The following is a 25,928-nucleotide window of genomic DNA, read 5'->3' as shown; positions in this document are numbered from 1 at the left end:
AGCCACACACAGATCCCTGACCCAAAGAAATCATGAAACAATAACTGTTTATTATTTTAAGTTGCTAAGTTCAGGGATTATTTGTTCCACAGAAATAGGCAATGAATACACCTTGCTTCTCACAGCAAAAAAAAATCACTCACACAAGATACATAGTTCCTGATGATAGCATCAGATACTGAAGTCTATTTCTGTATTAAAGAGACTGAAGCTTCAGCATTTTTATTCAGCCATTTAGGGCCAAGCAAAGAGAAAATGGCATTTAAGGCAGATTACTTTTTCTGTAAGTCTTAGCTCATTTGCTTTAACTGAGAGTTTGGCTAATCTCAACCATTTTCGACCAATCTTAATTATTATAGTATTCTGTCAATAATACTTCGGTTCATTTATTGTAAATCTGAAGACAGAAGCTATTTTTTGAAGATTCGTGTAGTTTCTCATAATTAGATAAATTAAAGAGTCACCTGGAAAATAACGAGAATTTCTGCCTTTTAGCTTTCTTTTCCTAATAGATAAGGATAAATAATAATATTCCTTGCAATATTTTGATGATCAGATATTCTATTTTATATAGAATGATTTAGACAAGTACTGGAAGTACATTGGAAGCTTCTGACCTTTTACAAGTACTCCCTGATCACCTAACTAGTGTGTATCTCTTGCAAAGTGTTTGTGTTGATTTGAGAATTAGCAAAGCTTAAATGACCTGCCCAGCTCTTACCATCACACTTTTCTGATTTTTAGCAGCTATGCTTTCTAACAATCAATGTTCACACTCATTCCCATTTGCGGCTCTATCATCATACCTGACCCTAGGAAAGCTAGTGGCAGGACACACACACACATACACACACATAAAGGAACATACAATCTTGTGCATTGCCTACAATCTCTACATTGAATCATTCTCCTATCTTGTCCCTTCTGACCTTGGGCACTAATTTCTAATTCTTCATTTCCTACTTTGTGTCCACATTACTTCTCCAAACTCTTCTCAATTATCAAGAGGTAGCATAAACATCACATGTTTTATTTGGCCTTTTAAAAATCTCCCACCCTCACACATAAAAAGAATTACTAAATTCTCAGTACCCAGACATGTTTTTAAACTTTATTGTAGTATTTATAACATCTTGTCTTATTTTATAGATATTTACACATCTGTGTGTGTGTATATGTGTGTGTGTATGTGCGCATGCACATGCGTCCTGCATTAACCTATGAACCCCTTGAGGACAGGAACAATTTCTGAATCACTTTGTTTGTATTTGTATAGGTCAATTGTGGAGAGTTCCTTCTGATCACTCTTTTCTGTTCTATTTCTCCCTTTACTATGACATTGCATATCCTTCCATTTACGTTTGTTCTTTTTGATTTTTTTCTAAACAACTTTGTGATTTTGTGTAAGAATTGTATAAAATGGCCTTCTTTTAGAAAAATACATCAGCTTGTATTTTCAGTGCTCATAATTTGGGACCCATCTGATCCACAATTTTTTTGTGCCATCTGTGATTCTTCAGCAACCAAAGTGCCTGCGTGTGTGGGTTAACCACGGATAATTCTTTGTCTTTTCCTATCAACTGCCACAAACTGCCTAATTACTGGGCCTGATCCTGTTACTATTGTCACAAGGCTGTCTTCAGCAACGTTGTCTTTATCTGCTTAGTAACTCCCTGTGACCAGCTGAATGTCCTTTCTGCTATGCACTGATTACGATTTCTGGCTTCCCATAGGCACTGAACCAGCACAAATTCTAAAAATTACCTTACAGGCCTGTGTAGACTGTGTATGTCTCCTCATACTCTTCTGGGGTTATCTTTCAGAGCATCAATATGTTCTGCAAAAATAAGGGGTTAAGTAAATATATACATTTTTATTAAGAATAATCAATGTGACACAAAAACATGTCTTAGCCATTCTTAAAATTGGCACATTATAAATGCCAAGTGTCTTCCAATTCAGCAATTGGGTTATGAAAATTAAATCATGAATCTTATATTTTACATCAATTTCATTCTCAGTAGGGAATATTGCAATTGACATTAAAGCAAAATAGGAAAGAGTACATGGGGCATGGGAAGCACAAAGGAACAATTTATTAACAAGCACGTTACATTTTGCTGTTCTCTAATGTAAAATTGAAACATCATTTACAAAAAGAAATATGAAGTGAGGGATTTTACATGCTAGAATAAAGTAGTAGGGAACAAAGATTATGAAATCATATACACACGCATACATGTATATACATATATGTATATGTGTATAGCTATATAGATGATAAATAGGCAGATAGATACAAAATAATAAATAGATATTAAAGTAGGAGAGAGATACATCTGTCCCTGGCCTCCAGAGAGGATTGAAAATGAATAGATTAAGTTTCATAAATCTGAAGTCAAGGAAACGTGCCTGATGATCTGTTCTTGAACAATGTTCCTGCAGAAGAAACTTCTCCATCTAACATGTTCATCCCTCTAGGGCAGGAGGCAACTGCATGAAATGGCATAGATGGAGGGCAGAGATGGCAGACGGGGTGTGGTGAGAGAAAACTCAGACTCCAAGCTCCAATTCCTGACAGCCAGAAGCATCTAATGAAGGCTCTGTTTGCCTTGTTTGGGACCTTCTCGTCCATTACGTTTCTATTATAAGATGACATAAGCTTAGTTTTTGTTTTGTTTTGTTTTGTTTTTGTTTTTGTTTTTTGAGACAGAGTCTTGCTCTGTCACCCAGGCTGGAGTGCCGTTGCGCGATCTCGGCTCACTGCAACCTCCACCTCCCGGGTTCAAGCAATTCTCCTGCCTTAGCCTCCTGAGTAGCTGGGATTACAGGAGCCCGCCACCACGCCCAGCTAATTTTTTTGTATTTTTAGTAGAGACGGGGTTTCATCATTTTAGTCAGGCTGGTCTCGAACCCCTGACCTGGTGATCCACCCACCTCGGCCTCCCAAAGTGCTAGGATTATAGGCGTCAGCCACCATGCCTGGCCGACATAAGCTTAGTTTCTGAATAAGAGCAAGGTCTGGCCTGGGGATGCTCAACAGTAACACTCTGTAAAACTCTCTGGCAATGGCCATGCAATGATGAAAACAACGCATTGTATCCCTTTGCTGAAATCAAAGAAACCCCAGAATTCCCTTCAATATTTGAATGGCTCAAGCCATGCCAGTAGAACAACGGGGATTCTACTCCACAAAGCAATCTTGTAGTAGTATTAATAGTGAACATTATGAGTGCTCCTTTTTAGTATTATAGCCACATCTCTATTATAATACAACACTTTATTGAAATTATTTGTGTATCTCAGGTAAGAGACTGCAAATTCTCAAGTATAGACCACTTCTAACTTATTTTCCTATTGTTGAAACCTAGTCTCTTCCATACATACAGTAGGGACTCAGTATTTCTGTTAAATGAATGAATAAAGGCTAGCTATGGAAGACAGGCATACCTCTCCCTGTAGATAAATATATACTCATATGTCTGCAGACCTTGCCCATATTGATGTTTCTACAATTGATAAGATTTTTATATTTGTAGGACCCATCTCACGTGCAGAGACACACATAGGCTCAAAATAAAAGGATGGAGGAAGATCTACCAAGCAAATGGAAAACAAAAAAAGGCAGGGGTTGCAATCCTAGTCTCTGATAAAACAGACTTTAAACCAACAAAGATCAAAAGAGACAAAGAAGGCCATTACATAATGGTAAAGGGATCAATTCAACAAGAGGAGCTAACTATCCTAAATATATATGCACCCAATACAGGAGCACCCAGATTCATAAAGCAAGTCCTGAGTGACCTACAAAGAGACTTAGACTCCCACACATTAATAATGGGAGACTTTAACACCCCACTGTCAACATTAGACAGATCAACGAGACAGAAAGTCAACAAGGATACCCAGGAATTGAACTCAGCTCTGCACCAAGCGGACCTAATAGACATCTACAGAACTCTCCACCCCAAATCAACAGAATATACATTTTTTTCATCACCACACCACACCTATTCCAAAATTGACCACATAGTTGGAAGTAAAGCTCTCCTCAGCAAATGTAAAAGAACAGAAATTATAACAAACTATCTCTCAGACCACAGTGCAATCAAACTAGAACTCAGGATTAAAAATCTCACTAAAGCCGCTCAACTACATGGAAACTGAACAACCTGCTCCTGAATGACTACTGGGTACATAACGAAATGAAGGCAGAAATAAAGATGTTCTTTGAAACCAACGAGAACAAAGACACAACATACCAGAATCTCTGGGATGCATTCAAAGCAGTGTGTAGAGGGAAATTTATAGCACTAAATGCCCACAAGAGAAAGCAGGAAAGATCCAAAATTGACACCCTAACATCACAATTAAAAGAACTAGAAAAGCAAGAGCAAACACATTCAAAAGCTAGCAGAAGGCAAGAAATAACTAAAATCAGAGCAGAACTGAAGGAAATAGAGACACAAAAAACCCTTCAAAAAATCAATGAATCCAGAAGCTGGTTTTTTGAAAGGATCAACAAAATTGATAGACCGCTAGCAAGACTAATAAAGAAAAAAAGAGAGAAGAATCAAATAGACACAATAAAAAATGATAAAGGGGATATCACCACCGATCCCACAGAAATACAAACTACCATCAGAGAATACTACAAACACCTCTATGCAAATAAACTAGAAAGTCTTTTTCTCTCAAAAAGTTGTTTTTAGATGGGTGGTAGCTTACAGCCAGTATAATTAATATAGATATAAATAAATGAGGGAAAGAGATCATATGACTAATGAATATATCCATTTTTAGATTTTGTAAATATGAAAGTATTTACACAAATTTTTGTACATTTGTTTACTGGAAAATGACAGCACATTCTATACCATCAAATCCCACAAAATGCAGAATTAGAAAGATTTACAATTCATCTACTGCTAAAGTTAGATATAGTATGAACCTGATCAATTTGAAGAAATTGTTTCAGGCCAAAGAAAGTACCAATAGATGACTAAATAAAGAAAAATTATAGGCACAAAGAGTCTCAAATTTATAGACATACATAAATATTTTTAAAGTTTCAGGAACAATATTGTAAATGATCTAAGAATTTTCCACTGAGTCCTTTATTCAATGTTTAAGATATATTGTGTATAAATTATTCAAATATGTACTTTTGTAATTTGTTATATATTTTACCTTATGGCATTTCCTTATTAGTGTGAACAAATAAATAGTATTTTCTGCTTCCCTTCCTACTAAATTTCTTTGTTCAATAAATACTTTCTTATTCCAACAATTTGTTCCTAGAATATTTATTATTAATGTGTTTCATTATAATGCCATAAAGCTGATATAAAACTTTTAATTTTTCATATACACATATAAGTCTAACAATATTTATAAAAATATGTATGTATATGCACCAGAATTATACATTATGCAACTCATGTATAAATTATTCCTAAACAATAAACATGGAGAGCATATTAGAAGAAAAACTTAAAATTTATGGAAGTCTCTAAAGGACAAAGTAAAATGCAAATTAAATGCAGAGTTAATGTATTTTGAAAGTAATAAAAAGTATAGCAAGACAGAATGTTAAGAAAAATTTTCCATTTAGTTTTTACTGTGTCAACAAAAAACAAATTTTTCATACTTAATTACTTTTCAGGCATTCTAATTCACTGGATTTTTTTAAATTATGGGAAATAAATAATATTAATTACAGAGTAATAACATGTTTTTACAGTCTTTTTATGCACAGTGTGTTTCAAAATCCTAATTCCTTTTCTCTTGTAGAATTTAACTATATTCCTACCTAGAGACACTGTTGTCTACACACGACAATGCTATGAACTCCCGGATTCTTACTGATTAATAGCTTTTTATTTTGTTCCAGAAATAACAACAAAAGTAACCTGGAAAAAAAAATAAAGAGAAATGTTTTCCTCCTCCAATCTGGATAGCTCATTCTTTCTTATCCCCCTCTGGAAATTTTATTCTTCTCTATTTTTGCCAAAAATTCAGCTGACATTCAGCTTGATTTTTTTTATTTTAGGGAGCCCTTCTTCTACATGTATACATCATGTAATTGGACTTTCATTTAGCATTTTCCTTTCTTCTTTGTAATATGATTTCTATGTCTTTTTATTCTTGGATTGCAAAGTCCAAAATGTCAGGCTGAACTCTTTTCCCTGTCCTTCCACATTTACTACACTGTGCTCCAAAGAGTTCATGCAATACAGATCTGCTGCATTCTTATTGCTATTTTATTTTTCCATCAGCATTGATGTGGAAAACATAAATTGTGCAAAGGATTTTAAGTACCATGAAAGAAAATTAAAGCAAAGCTCTTGCTTGAGAAGTTTACATTTTTCTTGGGTGACAAAGATACAAGAAAGAGTAGACAATATCGGTGCAATGTTCATTTAAAATAAAAACAGTATTATGATGTTAATTACAGGTTAATTGAATTGACCAGCATATCAAACTCTATACATACTATGGTTAAATCTATAAAATACACATATGCATTTTAAATGTTTGTGATATAAAATTGAAGACATGAGGCCGGGCGCGGTGGCTCACGCCTGTAATCCCAGCACTTTCGGAGGCCGAGGCAGGCGGATCACGAGGTCAGGAGATCGAGACCATCCTGGCTAACATGGTGAAACCCTGTCTGTACTAAAAATACAAAAATTAGCCGGGCGTCGTGGCGGGCGCCTGTAGTCCCAGCTACTCGGGAGGATGAGGCAGAAGAATGGCGTGAACCCAGGAGGCGGAGCTTGCAGCGAGCCAAGATCGCTCCACTGCACTCCAGCCTGGGCGACAGAGCGAGACTCCGTCTCAAAAAAAAAAAAAAAAAAAATTGAAGACATGAGGCACTATATTAGCTGTTGACTTTTTCTTTACTGTTAAAATGCATGTATATTTTAAAGTGTATTTACAGTTCATTAAATCAGCGTGCAGCGGGTTCAAAGAATCCAGGGAAGCCAGTCTCCATAGAGCATTATCTTTGGACTTAACAATTTGGAAATCCAAGATTCACTTGCAAAAACTATAAAAACTACATTATTTTTCCCTGACATTTCTGGGTCCTCACAGGTTACAGTGCCAGGACATTTTTTTTCCTGATTGCAAAACCCTATCTAATCCAGCCAAATTCTTGAAAAACCCAGCCAGCATACGATGAATGGAAAACAATTGTGATATATTCCCTATCAATGAGATCCTAACTTTGACTTTCCCTGCTAGGGTAGATGCTCTAAATACCAATTATCTTGCTCTTGAGATAAAATACTTGATATGTGACCAAGGCTTTGTATGAACATCTTGTTATTGCACAATTGTGTTTCAAATATAATAATCTCAAATTCAAAATCTGATCTCTTGCAGTGAAACAATTAAGCCCCTTCTATCAACTAATATACCAAGATAACAACAAAATATAAATCTCAAAAATCATGTCTTTTTGTGGGCATACAGTTATATATTAGAAACATTTGAAAGAAAACAAGGAAGAGACTAGAAAAAGTACATTTGGGCCATTGAACACAACTAAAATAAGTAAGAATTTTATAAAAGTTCCACCAAGTAGAACAAATGAGATTAATGCCATATGTAGATATCAAAATTAACTAAAGTTGGAAGCTCTAAGTCTTAATCAATAGTATAGATTTCTTCATTTAGAAAAGAAGTATAGCATAGTATCAAAACACACTTAGTAATAATAATTTTAAAAAAACCTTTGGCTGCTTATATAGTAAAAAATTAAAGCTGTGTTTCAGCATACGGTTATCTCTAATTGGTGTGGTGTTTTATTTTTCCAAAGTTGTTATCACAAAACACTGATGTACCAAGATGTCTTCACAGCAGTGGTAGATACACTGCTATTTATTTCACCACCAGGGTAAAGTTCAAATAACTTAGTGAAATTGATTTAGGGCTCTGTCTGGGTCAAGTAACCTCTGTGATTGGTAAATTTACAGGTAAAAGGGGAACCATAAAACATAAATTTCATGTGGCTACAGTGTCAATAAAGTTGTCACGTAGCCGAGTGGGTGATATTCTTTTTAAAAATAGTACAGAGAGTGTTTCAAACCATCTATCCACATCCAAGACAATGTTTCAGTGACTTTCCTCACCTATCAAATGGGAATTGGAAAGCTTATCATATAGATGTGCCGAGAGGAATAATAAGCCTTCGGAATCTGTAAGATTACTTCATGTCTGTTATTCAAAATAGGTAACTGGGAAAAAATATGGACTCTTCTTGAAAGCATGTTCATCTTGGTAACAAGTTCACAAGTTTGGCTTTCTGCAAAGTCAAACCGAGACCTTTCCATTCAAGACGTTATGTTCTATTCACAACAGAATATTTGGTTATACAGGGGCTCTAAACTAAGTTCTAACTCTGAGGATGACCTCTGTTTTCTTGAAACGTTTTGCATGCCTGTCTGATGGCAAACACTGTAACTTTCTCATTTTCCCATCCGGGATCTCACTGTTAATCTCTCTCTTTCTCTGCCATGGCAGGTTTTTGATCAATTAAAGCATTAAGCATTCAGTAATTATTTCAATCCACAAGTGCTTACTGATTGTCACTTGCCAGCAACAGTGGAGATTTCTCACATTTTTATGAGTCTGCATGGAGTTTTCCTTCTCCCCCCCAGTTTCCCTCGGGTTGATTTGCTGGAGAGCAGCAGCAGCTTGTGCTAATTTGCAGTCTTGGCATAAATTGGAAACTCTCCTCCAAGCAGGTTTATGAACAGGAAACAGAAGACAACATCGCTGTAATAGAATCAAAGTAGACTACTGAATAGTCTTCTGAGATATACAAGATCCAAATTCTGGAAGAAACCTCAAACATCTAATTGTACATTTGACTACCCTGCTGGAATATTTAACTGTTAATTCCTTTAACAATATGGTCTCAAGTGAATGGACTAGATAGACAATTTTAAAGTGTAGAATAAATTGAAGAAAAGTTTTACGTTTAAAGTTTAAATTATTTTAAATTTTGACTTAAAACTTGATTTGAAATTATCTTAATTTTAATAAAGAATGAAAAACAAATTTGAGAAATCTTCAAACTGCTTTCCACAGTGGCTGAACTAATTTACATACCCACCAACAGTGGATAAGCATGAACTTTCCTCAACAGCCTTACCAGCATCTTTTCTTTCTCTTTTTAACTTTTTAATAACAGACATTCTGACTGGTGTGAGATAGTATCTCACTGCAGTTTTGATTTGTATTTCTCTGATGATTAGTGATGATGAGTATGTTTTCATGTCTGTTGGCCACTTTTGTGTCTTCTTTTGAGAAGTGTGTGTCCATGTCCTTTGCCTATTTTTTTAATGGAATTATTTGTTTCTTGCTTGCTGAATTGAGTTCCTTATAGATTCTGGATATTAGACCTTTGTTATATGCAGAGTTTGTACATATTTTTCCCCATGCTGTAGGTTGTCTGTTTATCAATAGTTTGTTTCTTTTGCTGTGTAGAAGCTCTTTAGTTTAATCAGGTCTTACTTGTCATTTTTTGTTTTGTTGCAATTGCTTCTGGGGACTTAGCCAAAAATTCTTTGCCAAGAAAGCCTCTGAGAAAGGTATTTCAGAGGCTTTCTTCTAAAAGTTTAAGAGTTTGAGGTCTTACATTTAAATCTTAAGTCCATCTTGAGTTAATATCTGTATAGAGTGAGCTACCATTTGACCCAGTAATCCCATTGTTGTGTATATCCCCAAATGAAAAGAAGTTATTATACCAAAAGGCACATGCACTCACATGTTCATCTCTGTGCCAATCACAATAGCAAAGACATGGAATCAACCTAGATGCCCATCAATGGTGGACTGAATTTTTAAAATGTAGTATATATATACTATGAACTACAACATAGCCATAGAAAAGAATGAAATCCTGTCCTTTGCAGCAACATGAATGGAGCTGGAGGTCATAATCCTAAGTGAATTATCACAGAAACAGAAACCTAAATATGGCATGTTTTCACTTACAAGTGGGAGCTAAATATGGAGCACACAAGGACAGAAACATGGGAACAACAGACACTTCAGATTACTAGAGAGGGGAGGGAGAGAGGGGGACATGGGTTGACAAAATGATTTGGGTATTATGCTCACTACCTGGGTGCAATATACCCATGTGACAAACCTAAACATGTACCCCCATATCTAAAATAAAAATTGAATTTTATAAAAATAAAAATAATAAAATATGTTAAAAAAGAAAAAATAGATATCAATACTGGTAAACCTTAAACTACAGATAAATTGCAAAGTTCTAGGTAAAGTGTCTAAATCCCTACTTTTAGCTGGGACATCTATTTGAGAAAACCTGTATCCAGCTCTTTAAATATAATTTGCATTGCCTTTGCTTCAATTCACAATTTTGAAACAATCATCATGTAATGCTCCTGGCATTGGTGGTGAAAATAAGTCAAAGCATATTTAAGCCTCTATTTTTGAAGCATGTTAACCGTCCTAATGCCCATCTCCTAATGTCCTCATAACGGGAATATTTTATTTTTACATTTTGGTTTCTCTTATATTCCCAAATATAGAGCCCACATTAAATGAAAGCTAACTAAACAACTATTTGGGAGTTCCTGGAACCTACTCTTTTCCAGCCGTCTCTCTAAGTGGACTACCCTTGTTCCTCAGATTCCACCACATTAGGTCTTTTAAAGTTAATCATGAGTGCTCTACATTAAAATGCAAAATATCCTAGAAAGAAAGACATTTTTACCTACTGGTATATAATTGTGTATTATTTTATCAGATCTTTGGTATGGTATTGACCATACCATAGTCAATGAATTAGTATTGAATACCAGGATTTAAAGCAGGCTTCAAAAGACACTGAGGAACGTAGATCAAAGAGAGCTGGTGAAAAGTTTCAGGATACCAGGTGGGACATGGAAACTAGCAGCACCTTTAGGCCATTTGCCAAAGTGGGGAAAGGAGAAAATATTTTAAAGCAGGTGGGAGTATGCTGATGTAACTACCTTCTTCACGCTTTCATTTAGAGCCACTGTGCCCAAGAGACTGAAAATATTTCTGAAATTATTACACATATCCCAAAGTCAGGGCTATAAATTGTGATGCAACAAAAGATCTGACTTTCCCAGGCTGACCACCCACCTTGCTTACACCTCCCTGCACAGCAACATACACAAGTTCCAATTTGAGGCCCTGCTTTAGAAACTTCTCACCGGTCCAAAAGAAATTCACCTGAATCTTCCTCTCTACTCCACCTAAAACTGATGAATCATCCTCACTTCTGGTTGTAGAAAGAATGAATGAATTCATTTCTCAGAAAAGAAAGTTAACACTGAGATGATGGGGGAAATGTTGGCAGATATTCATATATGGACAACTTTTCCTCATCTCTAAAATCATACTATGCCTAAAGCCAATGTTCAAGTTACACCTATTTTAATTATTTTGCAATATTTAGATACCTAAGTCAGAGACGTCAAAGCAAGGGCTTTCCTTCGCAATTATAACCCCTCTAATCCTATCCCAAATTCCCAGCTATCTTCAAAACAAAGCCAGTGGATTTCTGTGCATAATTAACACCCAGACTAGACCATTCTTAACTGGCTCCTCACCTGTAACACCAAATTAATGTCAGGAAATGCAACTACACCTATCATTAGCTGCGTTCCATATTCCAAAAGAGAAAAAGATATTGCTTTGAATATATCCTCCTGTTACTTTTTCAAATATTTCCTTATTTGAATTCCTTTGGGTAAATGTCATTTCCTGTTAGGACCCCAAATTCGAATTCCTTTTTGAGATTCAAAATAACAACCAGTTGTTGGTTTCACAATAGCACTGCAAAAGACTGAAAGTTCTTATAAATCCCTGAAGTAACAAAAAACCATGAGAGTTTTTATCTACCTAACATTTTGAGTTTTGATCCTTTGGTTTTAGTTTGATATGCTAATATTTAAGCAAGTAATTAATAATAACTAATTTTAATAAACTCAGAACATCTGTAGAAGGTACAATTTAGGCAACTACTAAATCATGCACCTCTTTCCTGGATTCATTCTGTAGTTTTAAAACAAATTAGTGTCCATTAAATACAACATATTTCCATTTTAAAGAAATTATTTAAATTCCACATAATACTTTATGCATGCATGAATATTTGAACATGTAAAACAAAAACAAAAATGTTAGAACTTGTAGTTAGCACTCTGTTCAATGTTCTAGTTCAATTTCTATTTTTTTCATCTATCCTATAATTGTTTATCTTGATTTTATTATTAAATGAGTATGCTGGGTTTATAAGATGAAATTAATTCCCATCTAGCAATTTCTAAATTCACAATTTTATAAGTCTTAGCTATGTGAAAATAAATAGAAACAGACCTCTTTGCTGATTTTATAACTAAAGAAACTTGAATTGAATAATTAGGACATAAAAACATGTGATAGTAAAGTTTACTGAGAAATGGCTACCAAAAACAAGATTCATTTTCAAGTAAACAATGCAAAAATTCACTAAGCTGTTCGCCAAGTAGTTTTTCTCTTTCTACATTTATACTTGCACTAGCTCTGCTAAAAGAAGCCTAATATATCTATGATTGAGACCATGTCTTTATTTCTTTATTGGAAATAGTGAAAATAGGATAATACATTCAATATTGGTTCACTTAAGGTAAGCCTAAACTACAAGAGATAAAGAATGCCATTAGCCAAATAGAAACTGTCTTAAAGATACAACATCTAAGAAGATGATGACAACAGCATAATATGAAACTCCAGTTAGTTAGCAACCTGCTTTGGTGATAAGACTTGAGCTCATAGGGGTATGCGTCCCAATAAAATAATTCAAAATGTGGAAGAAAAAACAGAGTGTGACATCAGAAAATTGCTGAAATTATTTCTATTCGAATACTTTTTTTCTGACCCAGAGAGGTACAATTTATCATGGAATGAATGGAACAATATGTGACAATAAGAGGAACCAATGAGAATAAATTAGGCTAGATTGCTGTGATACAGTGTTTTGCTTACTTGAACTGGCTACAAGTTTCTTTGCTAAATTCAAGTTGTTTCCTATACTGCTTAACGTGCCAAATTTGTTTTGATTTAAATTGCAGTAATGAAAAGAAAAAATTACATTGGCATTACTTTATACGGCAAAGTTATTTTTAGATATTAATATATTCCACAAACAAATTTATTGTACTCATTCTAGTTGACCTTAAAATTCTGTTATTCTGCTATTTTCCTAAAGAATATAAAGATCCAGTATGAATATTAGTGTAAAAAAATCTTACAAAGGTCTACCTGGCTTTGATGACCCGTCATTACACAGGAAGATCCCTGCTGCTACTGGCGCTGAATTCTCAGTCATGATAGAGCTGCTCCACAGTCATGGAAAGATTTGTTAATTTTTGCATCCACACCCCTTCACTCTAGTTTGACCACACGCTAGGTTGCCTCTTTAATGCCAGGTTCCACCACCTGACTTGAATTAGCCAATGAAATGTAAACAGAAGTTACACGCGCCTCTTCCATGCACCAGGTGCAAATCTTGTCTCATTTTCTTCTCTCTTTACTCCCCCGCACTGCCACACGTGAAGCTGCTGATTGCCTGGGTTCTGGACTGAAGATCTTATGGAGATGAGCACCAGCTGTGGAGAAAGCCAGTGGTGTCCCAGACTTTAGGACTATTTCAGGAGAAAAAAAAAGTACTTTGGACCATAGAACTTTTGCAGGTGAGAGCTGAGCTGTGTCACGGAATCCTTCATCTTCTAGATGGCTAATTTTTTATTTTGGTAGAAGATGAGGTTTTGCCATGTTGCCAAAGCTGATCTTAAACTCCTGGGCTTAAGTGATCTGCCCACCTCAGCCTCCCAAAGTAATGGGATTATAGGCGTGAGCCACCACACTTGGCCTTTTCTTTTTTTCATATTTATTTAATTATTTTATTTTATTGAGACAGAGTCTCACTCTGACACCTGGGCTGGAATGCAGTGGCTATCATGGCTCTCTGCAGTCGTGAACTCCTGGACTCAAGTGATCCTCCCATCTCAGCCTCCTGAGTAGCTGGGACTACAGGCTTGCACCCATGCCTGGCTAATTTTTTTACTTTTACTTTTTTGTAGTGACAGGCTCTCGCTACGTTGCTCAGGCTCGTCTTGAACTCCTGGCCTCAAGTGATTCTCCTACTTGGCCTCTCAAAGTGCTGGGATTATAAGCCTGAGCCACTGAACCCAGCAAAATTTGCCTTTCTTAAACTAATTTATCTCTGTTGGGTCCAAGAGCTTACAAGTTGGTTGTCATTTAATATGTTAAACACTAGAATATTTTTTAGTTGAAATTTTATTTTTTCCCTTTACATATTGTATCATTTAGTGCTTTATTTCACTAATAAGAATTATAGTTTGCAATCATTTCCCACCTCTATATTCAGTATATCAATTTTTGTTTTTCCTTTCTACTTCTGTCTTTTGCTATAATTTGCTGTAATACAGGTACTTTCATCAAGGCATCCAGTTCTTTATATCATTCTATATTTTTACTTGGGAGAAATAGAAATGTTGCTAATTCCATCTTACTGACAATACCTAAATTATTGTTTGTTATAGAACATAATGATTTAAATATACAAAACACTAAACTGTTTGAGATTTTTTACATTTTATGTGTGCAGAATTTACATTTTATGTGTGCAGAGACAAAAATTGTTATAAGATTACAAGTTAATGTGCAAGATGATTTCCGATTCATGAGTTTCAGGTTTTGATAGCATATCCTTATCCACTAGATTAGTCTTTTAAAAATGTGTATGATAGGGAAAAAATCGAGGGCATGAAATTCTAAGACTTATGGGAACTAAACTTAAATGTTCGTTGTTAGATTTTTTTTTTTTTTTTTTTTTTTTTTTTTGCTGCATATGAAGTTTTAGGCAGTCATTGTCCAACAACATTAAATACTGAACATATGGGAAAAACATATGATTTTTCAAAATGTTTTTCTAAAGTAATCTCATTCTACATACACTTAAGAGCAGTTATAATGCTTTAGTGACACTTGAAGTAGCTAATGTGATCTCACCACTATAGGGAAGGCCGTTGCATGACTTTTTTGTGTGTGCTTAACTGCTAAACAGGAGAACCTTTTCCTGAGCAACCAGCTGGGAAGGATTTAATTTGACATTCTCCCTACTAGGACCCCCCAAAGAGACTGGCATGTGTGCCCAGCCCATTATGACAAGAGAACAAGGGGAATGGTGCTATCCCCTGATATCTGACCAGCACTTTATGTTTTAAAAAGTGTTTTTACAGCTATTATTTTCTTCCCCACACAACCACCTTGTGAAGAAGGTAGGATAGCTATTATTATCTTTCTTTCACATATAAGCCACTTGTTACTTGGCTTCTAAAGCATATCTAAGCTCTAATTAAAGTTTCACAACATTAGTGTTTAGAGAGGTATCAATCAGTGCATCCAGTTTACAACATGATTCAGAAACTTGGGGAAAAAGCAGACTGCCTCATCCCTACACCCCAAAGAAACACAGCTATTTTCCTAACCAACAATCACCATTTACTTCCTAGCTGGCTATGAGAGAACAGTCAAGAGCAATTTATGATGCTCTTACCTCCTTAACAAAAGACACTGCAGTACTGTTAGCAGTACCATAATAAAATGTTTTTGGTTTTTTGCTTTAGAGATAGGGTCTGGCTCTGTCACACAGGCTGGAGTGCAGTGGTACCATCATAACTCACTGCAACCTCAAACTACTGGGCTCAAGCAATCCTCCCACCTCAGCCTCCTGAGTAGCTGGGACTACAGGTGCATACCACTATGCCTGGCTAATTTAAAAAAATTTTTTTTTGTAGAGATGGAGTCTGGCTATGTTGCCCACACCGGTCTTGAACTCCTGGCCTCAAGCAATCCTCCCTCCTCGGCCTTCCAAAGTGTTGGGATTACAGGTATGAGCCACCCCATCTGGCCTAAAATGTTTTGAATTAATGAAAACAATACTGTACCAATCAAGAGAAGTAGGATGGAGGATCTGGTGAAAAAGAGATAACACTACGAGGAATGATTGATTTTGATGGGCTGGTGGTAAGGAAGGGCAGGGGGTGCAATCTGGAAGGGGTACACAGGTAGGGCTGCACACAAAAGTAGAGCACCATTAAAATGAATTTTAGATAAACAATGAACACTTTTTTAGTATTTTTTTTTCTGGCAACCGTGTACACAGGAGACTTTAACTTTCCCTAGAATGTACAATCCTTGAGGGCAGAAATTTTTGCCTCTTTGGTTCACTGCTGTATCCCCAGTACCTAAAACAGCACATAGTAGGTGCTCATGTATATCTGGCCTATATTAATAAGGTTTATTTCTTAAGCTAAGTAGTGTGTACAAAGGTGCTTGTTATATAACTTTCACACATTTTGTATGTCTGAAGTGTGGCATAATACATTTTACAAATTACAGCATTAATGAATAGCTCATTTTAAAAGCAGTTTCTTTTACCCAGCCTCCGTGAGGGACTCCAAGGGGAAGTCAGAGTATAAAAGGTTGTGAATCACCCCTTATCCCATTTAAATGTTACACGGGGATGTCAACTTGAGACGATCAGTCGTCGGATGTATTTTGTGCCAAGGGCATGGTATGGCCTTTCCCAGAGGCTCCTCTTTTGCTTGTTTTATTACTAAGACTATGGAAAGTGCTTCTTTTGCCACTGCCCTGACTCCATCGTCACATGAAATTTCCCCTCATGCTCTACGAAGCCCAAGCAGCAATTTTTGGAAATTGAAGAAACATATAATTTACTCCACATCTGAAACTCCTACTAAACCCAAATAGCTTATCCTTTTCTCATAGGAGACCAGCAATTGGCCCTCACTAGCTGCCATGAGGCCTCTTTACCTCATCTTCATCTAGGTTCTCTAAATGTTATTTACACGCATAGAAGTGTATTTATAACCCGCATCTCTTACATGGAGTATTTTTTTAAACATTGGAGAGGTGTTTCTTTTGTAATACAAAGTGGGAAAAGGTAAAGGAATGATTTTTATTAACATATTCTCAACCCTGTGAAATATGTAACATTTGACCACTATATAAAAAATAGGAAGACATTTATTTCTAGGTGGTATTATCACCAGTAATTCTTGCTTTTGTTTTGGCTTTCAGACAATACAACACGCATCTATACTTTTAAATTTTCAGCTGGGTGCGGTGGCTCATGCCTGTAATCCCAAAGTGCCGAGGTAGGCAGATCACCTGAAGTCATGAGTTCAACCCCAGCCTGGTTAACATGGTGAAACCTCATCTCTACTAAAAATACAAAAATTGGTCAGGCTTGATGGCATGGGCCTGTAATCCCAGCTATGTGGGAGGCTGAGGCACAAGAATCACTTGAACCCAGGAGGCAGAGGTTGCAGTGAGCTGATATCGCGCCACTGCACTCCAGCCTGGGTGACAGAGCAAGACTCCATCTCAAAAAAAAATTTTTTTTTTCTATGAGTGTCGTATATATGGTGTACACACATTTGTGTTTGTATATACATATATGTATGTATATATTACTATGTGCATATATACATATACAGACACATACACATATATGTATGTTTGCATATATAGTACTGTTTATGGTTGAGTCCCTAATTAGATTTGCTTATAGATGTACATGGGTCATGGTGACTAGAATAAGTAAAAAATCTTCCCCTGCACAGTCCAGATAACTGTCTGCAGTAACAATTCATACTCTGACACCCTGAAAGTCACAAATCAGAGAGCTTTCTTTTGCTTTCAACCTCAATGCCCAGACCTGTTAGGCAGGATACCAGGTGGGAAGGAAAAGTTACAGCTTGCTTCTTAGATCTCAGAAACAAAGCAAAAAGGTAAGTACAGAACAAACCAAGTTGGAAAGGAATTAGTGGGGTAGGTATCTAAACCCATGAAGAAAGGATTTTGCCCAAGGCACCAGAAGAAGGTTGAGGTCTTGAGGTACCAACAATCTTAAAGACCCCTTCCCCTGAGCATGTGAATGGAAGCAAATGCAGGGCAAGGGAGGAAACCACATCATCAGAGGGAATTAAAACCCACCCACTACACTTGAAATTTCATAATGTTTCAATCTCCTCTCTCACCAAATATTTTACTGGAGAAAGTCATCATAATTCTGATTTATTTTATTTTTTGATATGGAGTCTCACTCTGTCACTCAGGCTGGAGGGCAGTAGTGCAATCTGGGCCCACTGCAACCTCTTCCTCCCAGGTTCCAGCCATTCCTGTCTTAGCCTCCTAAGTAGCTGGGATTACAGGCATGCGCCACCATGCCTGGCTAATTTTTGTATTTTTGTAGAGAAGGGGTTTCATCATGTTGGCCAGGCTGGTCTTGAACTACCGACCTTGGGTGATCCATCCCCCTCGGCCTCCCAAAATGCTGGGATTACAGGTGTGAGCCACTGCCCATAATTCTGATTTTTCTTACTTCATTTACAGTAAGTCCCCGAACTTCTCTGTGACATTACATAGGGATGATGATGACAGTAAAATAATAGCTTAATCTCATTAGATTATTGTGAGGATTAAGTATGAAAATGCAGGCAAAGCATTTTAGGCACCATGGTGCATTTAAGTGTTCAATGAATGTTAGATATTCTCATTCATGTCTTTATTATTGATAGCAGTCCCACAGCAGAATCTATAAAAGTCTCAAGGAGCTGGGCAGTAAAAAGGTCAAAAATGGAATGGACAGGGAAAGATCAGTCATCCCAGAACAAATAACTGAGTTTATCTGGGTTTGGGTTATAGTGTTCTACCCAGAGGAGATACTTGGAGCTGAGACCGCTAGAATAAAAAGTCACATTCACGGGCTGGGAATGCCCACTTTAGAGGTCACTTCCTGCTGTTGTCTTCAAAAGTGCTTTACGGCTTACATAGCTCCTGTAAGTATGTTTCTGGTGCGCTCACTGGTCCTAAACCGGCAGGTGGATATACTTACCGATGGTTTACATGTGGAGAAATAGCCCTGCCCAATATTTCACGGTTAGTGCTGGAACTAGGACTCAAATTCAGGTTTCCTGGCTCCAATTCTACACTTGCTCCAGTACATAATGTTGTCATTTGAAGGTGTTCAGAGCCAGCAGACGTAGGACTCTGGACTCAGACGCTCAGAAAAAATTTCTGCATAGACAATTACTATTCTCACTCATTCAGCTATTTGGCACATAACTCAAAAAAGAAAGGAACACTTGGCATGCCATTTTGGGCAGGTTGTCCCCATGGTGATGTGTCTCTTAGGAGGATCTTCTCTGCATTTCGTGTACAGATTTCTCCCGAATCTCACAGAAGCAATATTGGAACAGAAAGTGAAACTATGTAAGTCTCCAATATAACCAAAATAAGAATTCAAATACAGGTCTTTATGATTCATAATATGGCTTGTTGCATATTCCTAAGAGAATCATTTTACAGAATATATACTTCTCTTCCCTCCTTTCTCTTTGTTTAGCAACATCAAACAAAAGCTGCTTGGGAGTGGCTACTAGGAATTGGTTTTAAGCATCCAAACTAATTTCCTCTCTCCTCATTCAATCCCTCAGAAAGAAGTGCAAGAGGAGTATACATTACATTTGCATCAGCATTCAGCATTTACATTTGTCTTCCAACACTTCAACAGAATTGACTTAGGTAATAATTTACTCAACTGATTTCAGTGCAAGACTCTAAGATAAAAGCAAATTTTCTGAGAGTAAGACAAAACAAACCCAAACTTCAATGGACAGAAAATTGCTTTGAAATCCTAGTTATCTAGGCAACTTGCTATTATCCATTCATTATTAAAGAGAATAAAAAATTAGTTTGAGAAAAGACATACATTTAACACACAAACTCCAGAGCACAGGGTTACCTGAGGCACTGCCGTTAACCTTTGTGGTGTGAGCCATGCTGGCTTGAGTCCAATGAGAGATCCAGAAAGGAGTGAGGAGTCATGCAAATTTTATGCATCAAGTTCTCAAAGGCATTCAACCTGAAACAATAAAGAGAGCCCCATCAAAATGGATCATTTAAAAAATGTACAACACTAAATCTTAGACTTCCGTTTACAAAGATGACTGCTAACAGAGAAAGCAAATCGGAATGGGGGGAGAAAGACTACAGATCCAGGAGGTGACTGCATTGGACCTGGCAGTATGGAGATAACACCCACGGATGTACCAGTGGCTACATACTGAAAGGGGGTCTCTACACATAATAATCTATGGGAAACAAAATTGGTTCTCTAGAAATGAGACTATTTTAGGAAAGTGGTCACCAAATACAAATGACTTCCTAATGTGTAGCACTCTACAAAATATTTTTGGTTTTTAAGCATATCTTCCTTTTCAAATTCTGGTTCAAAAAGTTCATTTATTCAACTGCAATTTCAAAGCAATTATTGCACCAAATGTTTACATTTTTAAAAAGATTAACTTCATGGAAATTCTTCTGAGATATCTGAAGTCTTTCTACCAACGCCTCTTTCTTACATGCAACCACCTTTCTAAAGCACAAATCTGATCCAGTCAGTCCTCCTCCTCTTAAACAAAAATTCATTATCTCCCACTGTGCCGCTGGATAAACTTCAAATTATTAGAGGCATTCGGACCAGAGCAACTCCATCTTGAATAGGGGCTAGATAAAATAAGGCTGAGACCTTTATTTTAAGTCTAAATTCCCAGGAGGTTAGGCATTCTTAGTCACAGGATGAGACAGGTCAGCACAAGATACAGTTCACAAAGACCTTGCTGATAAAACAGGTTGTGGTAAAGAAGCCGTCCAAAACCCACCAAAACCAAGATGAAGATGAAAGTGATCTCTGGTCATTCTCACTGCTCATTATATGCTAATTATAATGCATTAGCATGCTAAAAAACATTCCCACCAGCAGCAGGACAGTTTACAAATGCCATAGCAATGTCAGGAAGTTATCCTATATGGTCTAAAAAGGGGAGGACCCCTCACTTCCAGGAACTGCCCACCCCTTTCCTGCAAAACACAAGAATAATCCACCTCTTGTTTAGCATCAAGAAGTAACTGTGTGTACAATCAGTTGAGCAGCCCACGCTCCTGCTCTGCCTATGGAGTAGCCATTCTTTATTCCTTTATTTTCTTAATAAACTTGCTTTTACTTTACTCTATGGATTCACCTCTAATTCCTTCTTGTGAGAGATCCAAGATCTTGGGGTCTGGATTAAGACCCCTTTCCAGTAACAAAATGATAGAGCATGGCACATAGTTCTGAAACACCGGGGTCCACATTGGGCAATATATTCATTTTACATTGATATTTCTATTTAAAAGTTACCTGAGATTACCATAATAAGACTTATATTTCAATCACAAAATTTAAAACAAAAAAAGAAAAAATACAAAAAAGAACACTGTTTCCCCTTTGGTTTTTGCAAATACCTTCCGAAAAATACTAGCAAACAGTAAACAACAGTACATATAGAAATTCCATTTCCATTGTGCCCAAACTCTGACTCTAGACCCATGAAATCAGAAGAAGTTGGGAGAAATAAACTCTAAGTTGAGAATTAAAGTGTCAATTCAGAAACCCACACGACCTCTTAACAACAGAATGCCAAAATAATATCTGTATACACTCATTCTAATGCAGCCATTGAAATCATATAAGTTTTTAATAAGGTAAAATATTCAAAGTATGTTGGTTAAAAGAAAAACAAAACTGTATACTATCCTAAACCTAATTTTATTAAAAATATGTATGTGTATATGTACACATTTAATTTAAACGATGAGAAGTAAATGTACCAAAATGTTCACTGTGGTGGTTGCCTCTGGGTGATGAAATCATGGATTTTAGCTCTTTTCTTACTTTTGTAATAACAATTATTAAAAATAAATATTTAGGCCGGGCGCGGTGGCTCACACCTGTAATCCCAGCACTGTGGGAGGCTGAGGCAGGCAGATCACCTGAGGTCAGGAGTTTGAGACCAGCCTGGCCAACATGGCAAAACCTCGTCTCTACTAAAAAATACAAAAATTAGCCAGGGCTGGTGGTGCACACCTGTAATCCCAGCTACTCGGGAGGCTGAGGCACCAGAACCACTTGAACCTGGGAGACAGAGATTGCGGTGAGCTGAGATTGCACCACTGCACCCCAGCCTGGGTGACAGAACGAGACTGTCTCAAGAAATAAAACTAAAAATTTAGACCCCTTCTGTCTTGTTTTATTTGCTTTAAAACCCTCAGGGAAAAGAAAAGGTATTTTTTTTAATGCTATTCAAAAAAGGAAACTATCAGGCTACAATCACGAAGATTATAAGGGGTCAGAAATATAAGTAAATAAAAAGGAAGGAAAAGGAAATGGCTGATTGCTTTGATCACACAGGGTGAGAATTTCTTGCCACTTAGTGAAATTTCCCCCATTGTTTAAATGGGTTTGCACCACAGTTCAAAGCTAACTACTGTGAAAGCAACTCAGTGTAAACTCAAAAGGACCCTTTTTTCTCTCTTTTTTTTTTTTTTTTTAAACAGATTGCTTCTGACAAGCCTGCCCGCTGTGTGGCTTTTCCAGCTACACTGAATAGCATTGTGTCCACCTGGAGAGAGGAGATTCTAAACCATCCACTCCCTGCTGATCCTTAGTTTCTGGCTGGTGACACACCAGGAGGATAGGATGGCTCCAATCTCCCTGATGAAGGGGTAATCACCTGACTTTCTCTTGGAAACAGAGGCACTGGTTCAGGTCCACAACATTGAACTTGGAGAGCAATAACCTCTGTGTGCACAGTCATTGCTGGCTGAATCAAAAGGCAGGCATTAGGGATAAACACTGTCTTTTAAGAATAGGAGTGACTGTCTATACATTTCTGACAAACGCAGTTTTATTTAAAAAAAAAAAAAAGTGGAGACTGGGAAGACCAGAGAGGGAGGGGCAAATGAAGGGGCAAAGGAAAGAAGCCCAGTTTCTGGAATTATTCAACTAAGTATGCTTTTAAAAGCTAACAACCACAAAACCCTAAGCCAAACCCTGTTTACTGGCCCCTTGCTAGCCTTGTGTGTTTGCACTCTTGCTCCATAACGGCTTGTAAATACCACCATGTAAAACCTTGAAGGCAAACAGAAGACAAGAAGGGATAAGCTGCATGTGCTAGGGGTGAATGAAGTATGCGTCAAGGTATTTGGATGGAGATGTGCCCAGAATCTTCCTAGTCAAGCTTAATAAACTTTGGCCCAAGGTCCTCTCCTGTTATTGAAACTCTTTCATCTGGCAGAAGATCTTTTTCTCAGATCCAAATTGGTGCCTCCCACCCTTCCCCAAACTGAACAATAAAACCAAAGTAAGGAGGAAGCCTAAAATTAGGAACTATAAGCATATCACTGGTAAAATAACAAGACACTGTTGGCCGGGCACGGTGGCTCACGCCTATAATCCCAGCACTTTGGGAGGCCGAGGTGGGTGGATCACTTGAGGCCAGGAGTTCAAGACCAGGCTGGCCAACATGGCAAAATCCCATCTCTACTACAACTACAAAAATTAGCTGGGTAGGGTGGTACACGCCTGTGATCCCAGCTACTTGGGAGGCTGAGGCACAAGAATCACTTGAACAGGGAGGCAGAGGTTGCGGTGAGCCGAGATCACGCCACTGCATTCCAGCCTGCACAGCAGAGTGAGAGACCCTGTCTCAAAAAAAAAAAAAAAAAAAAAAGAAGACACTGTCACTGGGTGTGAATCCTGGCAGTGTCTGTGCAAAGAGAACAGTTGTATATTGTGTATTGATTGTTCTCAGTTATTATTCATGCTGACAGGCGGCCTCAAATTGTGAGTGCTCATTCTTCTTAATGCTATGCAGATTCTTATGTCGGTGCATTGTATAAACCAGAAAAGGTTTGGCCACAGTCCATTCCTGTGTTACAGATCAATAAATTGCTTCTTTTCTCCCTCAGAGGACAGTGCAAACCAGTAAATCTTAAGTGGTACAATGGTGGCTTAGTTCGCCTAGCTAAGAAAGAAACCACTCCTGCGAAAGGATTTAGGAAAATACATCAACAGAGAAAATAAAGAATTTGTCTTTGTCTCTATTTATTTCGGGAGACTGAAAGATGCTGATGCATGTTTTAGTAGATCGCCAAGTAAGGTACAATGAATGACGGAAACATTGCATGAGCTGACCCCACAAATACTTTACATTAGTAAAATGATACAAATATGAAAAACAGCACACTAGAACTTTGATAAAAATACACCAATGCAAACAAGTAGTTAGATAAAATTGAGATTTGATATATACTCTAGCACTGCTAAACTATCAAATGCCACTATCTCAGTTAGAAACAAGATAATGCTGATGATAATATTGATGGTAATGTTGATGGCAGCTAATGTTAATAGACCTCTTACTATTAGTTATTGAAATATAAAATGTCACCCAAAGTGTAACATTAAGTACTACTAATAAAAAAAGATGTCACTAAATGATAAAATGCTTATTAAGAAATTACGTTCATTATAAGACACATCCTCATTTCAGAGGCCATATGAGAAAAATGCATACCTTACCACTGATGCAATTGTTACATTCAAGGGACTTTTAAAAACACTGAACAGTTATTACCTTGTTTAAACTTCACAACAACCCTACCCCTTCTCTCCATTGTATACATAAGAAATAAGCACAGGGAGTTTTAGAACTTGCTCACATCACACAGCTAGTATGACAGCGCTGACATTTAAAGCTGAGCAATTCAGCCCTAGGGCTCTTGTGATTATGTGATTTAGAGTAAGGTAGTCACCTTAGTTACCTATATGCTTACTGCAAGGAGGCTTTGCGCAAATCCTTTTTAGATAAGAAAGCTGCATCTCGGAATTTTATGTAATTTTTTTTCTTTTTTGAGACGGAGTCTCGCTAGGTCGCCCAGGCTGGAGTGCAGTGGCGCAATCTCAGCTCACTGCAACCTCTGCCTCCCAGGTTCAGGTGATTCTCCTGCCTCAGCCTCCCAAGCAGCTGGGATTACAGGTGTGTACCACCATGCCCAGCTAATTTTTGCATTTTTAGTAGAGATGGGGTTTCACCATGTTGTCCAGGCTGGTATAACATGTTTTTAGAGCAACTGTATTTGCAACCTTATTCCTTGGAGTAACACATTTAAGAGCCTGAAGTACTTACATGACACACAGGAAATGCTTCTCAGTACTTAACCAGTACACTCTTTTCTTCTTCTTTTTTTTTTTTTTTTTTTTTTTTTTTTTTTTTGAGACGGAGTTTTGCTCTGTCACCCAGGCTGGAGCACAGTGGCGCCATCTCAGCACACTGCAAGCTCCGCCTCCCAGGTTCACGCCATTCTCCTGCCTCAGCCTCCCGATTAGCTGGGACTACAGGCACAGACCACCACGTCCAGCTAATTTTTTGTATTTTCAGTAGAGACGCGGTTTCACCGTGTTAGCCAGGATGGTCTTGATCTCCTGACCTTGTGATCTGCATGCCTCGGCCTCCCAAAGTGCTGGGATTACAGGTGTGAGCCACCGCGCCCGGTCCCAGTACACTCTTTTCTAGACTGCACAGAATTAGTAGAGCAGGCTTGATTATCAACCTTGTTCTTTATATGAATGTCAACTGTTTCAAAAAATCAAATACTTCCAGAACTGAAAAACAAAAAAAAACTCCACCAGGTAGAAGGTTCTAAATGCAATGGTAGGAGTTTCAAAAATGCATAAAAACTAAGGCAGGATACTGGAATCAGATTCTTGCCACTCAAAATAAGAATTATACTTTAAAAATGTAGATGAAAGCTGGCTTCACTTCTCCCCACAGAATAACCAAAATAAATATACATCAACGAGTTTATCACCAGCAATCTCCCAGAACTCATGAAAGAGAATCGGTCAGTTCCTGGGGCCACTGAGAAGTAAAAACTAA

General features: G+C 37.3%; 1 protein-coding gene across 1 annotated transcript in view; it reads right to left on the bottom strand.

The window, feature by feature from the left end:
- The window catches only part of LOC129532896 (SH3 domain-containing kinase-binding protein 1-like), a 51,878-nt gene extending 38,494 nt beyond the window's left edge, over positions 1 to 13,384 (bottom strand). Inside the window, exons 1-2 of the mRNA XM_063702934.1 lie at positions 13,308 to 13,384; positions 1,765 to 1,782 (exon numbers count right to left, since the gene is read on the bottom strand). Of these exons, the coding sequence (XP_063559004.1) occupies positions 1,765 to 1,782; positions 13,308 to 13,384 (95 nt within the window). The remainder of the gene's footprint in view (positions 1 to 1,764; positions 1,783 to 13,307) is intronic.
- Between the last annotated feature and the right edge of the window lie 12,544 nt (positions 13,385 to 25,928).

Source organism: Gorilla gorilla, chromosome X, assembly GCF_029281585.2.
Source record: "Gorilla gorilla gorilla isolate KB3781 chromosome X, NHGRI_mGorGor1-v2.1_pri, whole genome shotgun sequence".
NCBI classification, from domain to species: domain Eukaryota; kingdom Metazoa; phylum Chordata; class Mammalia; order Primates; family Hominidae; genus Gorilla; species Gorilla gorilla.
The sequence above is the reverse complement of the archived record's forward strand: the minus strand, read 5'-3'. Positions and strand labels throughout refer to the sequence as shown.